The following is a 4,785-nucleotide window of genomic DNA, read 5'->3' as shown; positions in this document are numbered from 1 at the left end:
TTTAATTATTTTAAAAAAATCTATATCGACTGTGTATGCTTTTTTATTATATGTACACGCATTAACAAAACTGAATACTATTATGTTGCGTTGGGGTCGAGCCATTTTCGTATGACTTGTTTCACCAATAAAGTACCTTAGTAGGACTTCAGATATTTTGTTTCCATCGTTCAAAGTAATAGTTCACAGAATCAAGATGTTTATGTGAGTAAAGAGTCATATGAATATACCAAATTTCTATTGAGTCATATTACATGTACAATGTATGTGTTATTCCCCTCCTAATCTTCCCTTACCTTCTTGACAGATTGAACTTTAGAGCTCTATTTAATTCCAGATGGTCCATTTAGACTGTGGAATGAAAGCAAATTGAAGCTTCAAATGAAAAAAATTAAAAATAGAAAGCCATGTAGTTTCTAATTTTTTTCTTCTTTTTTGCACCCTGTAATTCATTCATGAAACTGAATAATATATGTTGAAAGGAATTTTGGTATATTTGAAAAAAAAAATTACCATTAATGAGAACAGAAATATAGTTACAGGGAATGATAAGCCAGAAAAACGCATCCACCACATTTGTACACATAATATACATCGAAGCTTCAATATAAATACAACTATTTCTTGCTCAGTAGTACTTGCTAAGAAAATATTAAATTAATCGTACACCGTAATTCCGGAAAAGTCGAAAATGTGAAAAGCTTAAGCACAATAAATGACACACGTAATGTCACTAAAGATGTATAAATAAAAATGTTTTTTTCTCTTTTCACTTCATCAAATACAAAAATGTATTTTTATATATGTACATGTACCACATGATTTTATCTGTTTTACAAGAACAGTAACCATAAAATATGTTTTAGCTAAGCTACAACATCGTGGACTGTAAAGATCTTACAAAAAGCAATTTTGCATTAAATCTTCAAGCTGATGACATCAGTCACCGATTATCTACAAAGTTCTCGAACCTTGCGTTTCATATATAAATACCTGCCATAACACATACACAATACATAGGGTACAAAATAGTGTTTATTCCATCAACAAGAAGCAGATGTTTAATCAAAAACAAATTCAATAGCAAGTCTGTAATATAGTAACTCTGAAATATTAAATATCGCACTGTAGAAATTTGACAATTGTAGAGTCCCCCTTGACGCCTTCTATGAATTCCGGAAGTGACAGGAGCTGGTCCATGTTTTTATCCATCTTCCGGAACAACACTTCCGTTCTGTCCTCCGGTGTTTGTTCCTGGTCCTCTTCTTTCATTGATGGTCCCACCATTTTGTATATTGCCTGAATAGTTAAAAAACACAATCATTTGTAAATTAAAGAATGATCAGTATGTATTATTGTTCTAATACAAGATATTTTTTAACCAAGTTGTTTCCGATTTATCATTTCAACCAAAGTTACACAGGCAATATTTTGGAGACGAACCTTTAAGAGAAAGAAAACATTTTCCCCTGATTTTGAACACACCTTGTTTTATGCAGTGTTAACATTTAATTATTGTATTGTTCACAATAAGGGGGTATATAACTTAGTATCGGAAGGGAATCAACCTGTCCTTTATTTCACAGTTAAACTTGATTATTAAGGGAATCAGGAAGATTCCAATTCCCCACGAGCAAGCCTATTTTCCGAGGCAAAGCCGAGGGGAATAGGCTTGCACTAGGGGAACTGGGATCCTTGGGAGATAAGCTTGCTTTGGGGGACTTGAAATCTTGCTGATTCGATCCCTCAAATAGGATAGACTTCTGATTTCCTGAAAATCATTGTAATAGAACTTATTTCCTGTAAAAAGGTACGTCCACTTGTTAAAGTTCCGATTTGTTCCGAATAAATAATGAATATCTAGTAAGCAACACAGTTAGGTTACATTATGTATATAACAGCTAAAACTGATACATTTTGCAGGAAATCAGTCTTTCAACGGTGATTTTCAGGGAATGAGCAACATTTATCGATTTACTCTTACATGTACATGTATATAGGGAACCTTCAGTAGATGTATAATAACGAACGATAAAACTATGATATCTATTAGATATAATCTTTAATAGTTTGCTTGTCTTTATATTCAACTTTATGAAGCTTTTGAACTGCAACTAACATTCATGTTGGAGTGTCAAATCATACAGAGTTTTTAACCTTAGATTGAATTAAAGTTTTGGTCCAACCCCTAAGTATAACATAGCATCAGACACCTTAATGGCACCGGTGACGAAACAACAATCCTTTGTTAACATGTAACTAGTGAGTGTTGCATAAGTGGAAAATGAGTTAGAACAGTTTTCATCAGACACTACACTGCGGATATAAACCATATTTTACTTCAACTTATTTTTTGTTTACGATCATAGTATTGACAATGCACTATTACATATGAGTTTAGTTATACTGAAATTTGTTAGCAGTGGAATTTGTACTTAACAATCCACATTTTTGGCATATAAACTTAATGTGATTAATATTTGATTTTATCACATTTTAATCAGTGAAATGCTGAAATGCTGTAATTTATCCGTTCAATAATATTGATATTTTTATACTGTGAAAATAATGTTATTTTCTGAGAATTCGTTCGACACTGAATAATATACGTATACTATTAACTATATTGTTATACACTCTGCGTATGTACTAAATCTCCTGTTGAACGTTATGGAGTCTCCACAGGCGACAAATATTTATTAAACACTTCATTTATCATATGAGAATGTATTCTAAATGTATTCACTCTGCCGAGGTTTGGCGGTGTGCAACTCTATCGTTATTCATTGTGCTTATGTTCACGAGTAATCTATGTAAGGTACAATTGAAATACTGTTCACTGTGCTGAGGTGCTCGAGTAAAGGGACTTATGTTTAATCACCATGTTATTTTTGTGCTAATACTGCATCTACTAAGTGCTAGCTATCCTATGTGCCGAGGTGCTCGATTGGAGGATCTAACGTATAACTAGAGTGTTATTTATTGTGCTTTATCATTAGAATGCTAGGTGTTCACTGTGCTGAGGTGCTCAACGTAAGGATCTAACGTATTACTATAAAGTGTTTTCCCTTATAATTGGGCTAGTGACATTCTGTATCGGCAGAGAACAAGGAATTCAATTGTGCTGATACTCGAGTGAATCACAATAGAATATTATTTAAAGTAACATTACACGAATTTACAAGGACATGGCTATAATATGATGATAGGAAAAAAATATCATTGTAAATTTACTGAATAGTTCATTCAATTACCTTAAATGCTCATAATAAATTTACGCAGAAAAGGGTACCGTATCTGAGTGTTCCCAAACTATAAAACACGAAATGATACTCCTGTTTTTATTCAAGCCTTGATAAAAAAAAATCCCTGCTCTTGGTGACAACTGTCTCATCATAATTCTAGCTTTTTTTACTCTCTGGAGGGAATATTGTTGTCTAGCTCCGTCTATAAACTGAGAGTTACACTTTTATACTGTGAGGTTATCGTAATTTATGGATTGATTGAACATCATGGGAAAACAGAAGTATCTGGGGGACTGTTATAGGTCAGGTAATGAAATAGATTACTGTGAGGTTAACTTTTAGTGGAGTAATGAAGATCGATAACTTTTAATTAAATAACACTACTTTAAAACCATCTTTTCGCCTGGATAACTGTTTCGAAAAGAAGACCGCTAATTAAATTTTACAGATTATACAAAGATTATTGCATATTACGCAATAGCTTTCAGAAAACAGGTCATTAGCTTTCAAGATACCAGATATTCAGTTAAGTGTGTTCGTTTTAAATTTATTTGATAATCTTAAGTGCGTTTTCTCAATTTACTTCAGATTTACATGCAATATGTGTTATTCGATAACAATAAATACTTTACTTTCCTTTAAAACCAAGATAATTTTCAATAAAAAATTGAATCTACAGGAGATACGTGAAGTTACAATTTTTAGAATATTGAATAAGGTTTGAGTAGTAAAATATTTTTTAGTTATAATCTTACTTTGATAATTTCACGCATTTCATCTTTTGAGATGTAACCATCGCCATCAAGATCGTATATCCGAAATGCAAAGTGTATCTTCTGCTCTAGGGTTCCTCTGGAGGATACGTTTAACGCACACATAAACTCCCGAAAATCTAGTGTTCCATCTTTATTCTCATCAAATGCCCTAAACACATGTTCTGCGAACTTCGATGCGTCGCCAAGGGGAAATAACTCAGAGTATATGTTTTTAAATTCGTCTATGCTCAAACTTCCGCTTGGACAGTCGTTAATGAACCCTTTATACCACTCCTGTATTTCCTCTTTGCTGAAGTTCGTGTTCAGGTTTAGATCCGCCAGTTCTTCCGGTCTCAGTTTGCTGTTTTGTTTCCCCATCCTGCTCTAAAAACTGTAGAATGCTTCAATGGGAGGAGAAACTAGAGCTAGGAACTGTTCTTTTCGATACGTGATGCAATGCAACCAAATGCTGTCTGTAATCTAATAAATAATGTAATTATGAATTCTCTGCAATTAAATAGAGAATGTCCAACACAATTTGCTAAAAATGTATCCGTATTTCCAGATGAACAATGTCAGTTTGTTTAAGGTTTGAAACCAAACGCATAAATGACAAATCTATAAATAAATTCTCATAAAACATTTCACTGCTTTATAAATTATTCATTTCAAATTCCTCTTACGGAAGTCATAAAAGCACTGATGAGAGAGACAGACCGAGCTTACTAAGACAATAGGCAATCATCGGTTGATTCTTGCCTCATTTTAGCTGGAATTACCGGGGA

At 33.1% G+C, this 4,785-nt stretch overlaps 1 protein-coding gene across 1 annotated transcript; it reads right to left on the bottom strand.

Annotated features, from left to right (window-relative positions):
• Window positions 1-461: 461 nt before the first annotated feature.
• Window positions 462-4,454, bottom strand: LOC133203657 (neurocalcin homolog). The gene is made up of 2 exons (XM_061339428.1): window positions 4,001-4,454; window positions 462-1,299 (listed from the first exon to the last, which is right to left on the bottom strand). The coding sequence occupies exons 1-2, from the start codon at window positions 4,376-4,378 to the stop codon at window positions 1,114-1,116; spliced, it is 564 nt and encodes a 187-aa protein (XP_061195412.1). The 5' UTR covers window positions 4,379-4,454; the 3' UTR covers window positions 462-1,113.
• Window positions 4,455-4,785: the final 331 nt, after the last annotated feature.

Source organism: Saccostrea echinata, unplaced genomic scaffold, assembly GCF_033153115.1.
Source record: "Saccostrea echinata isolate AGI-Se365-2 ecotype Australia unplaced genomic scaffold, CSIRO_AGI_Sech_v1 ptg000051l, whole genome shotgun sequence".
NCBI lineage: Eukaryota > Metazoa > Mollusca > Bivalvia > Ostreida > Ostreidae > Saccostrea > Saccostrea echinata.
The sequence above is the reverse complement of the archived record's forward strand: the minus strand, read 5'-3'. Positions and strand labels throughout refer to the sequence as shown.

What these genes read in the sequence shown, in the direction of transcription:
- LOC133203657 (XM_061339428.1), bottom strand. Translation starts at nt 4,378, where the DNA reads ATGGGGAAACAAAACAGCAAACTGAGACCGGAAGAACTGGCGGATCTA. An exon ending in AAATGCGTGAAATTATCAAA is followed by an intron (nt 1,300 to 4,000) that starts GTAAGATTATAA and finishes TTAACTATTCAG; the next exon opens with GCAATATACAAAATGGTGGG.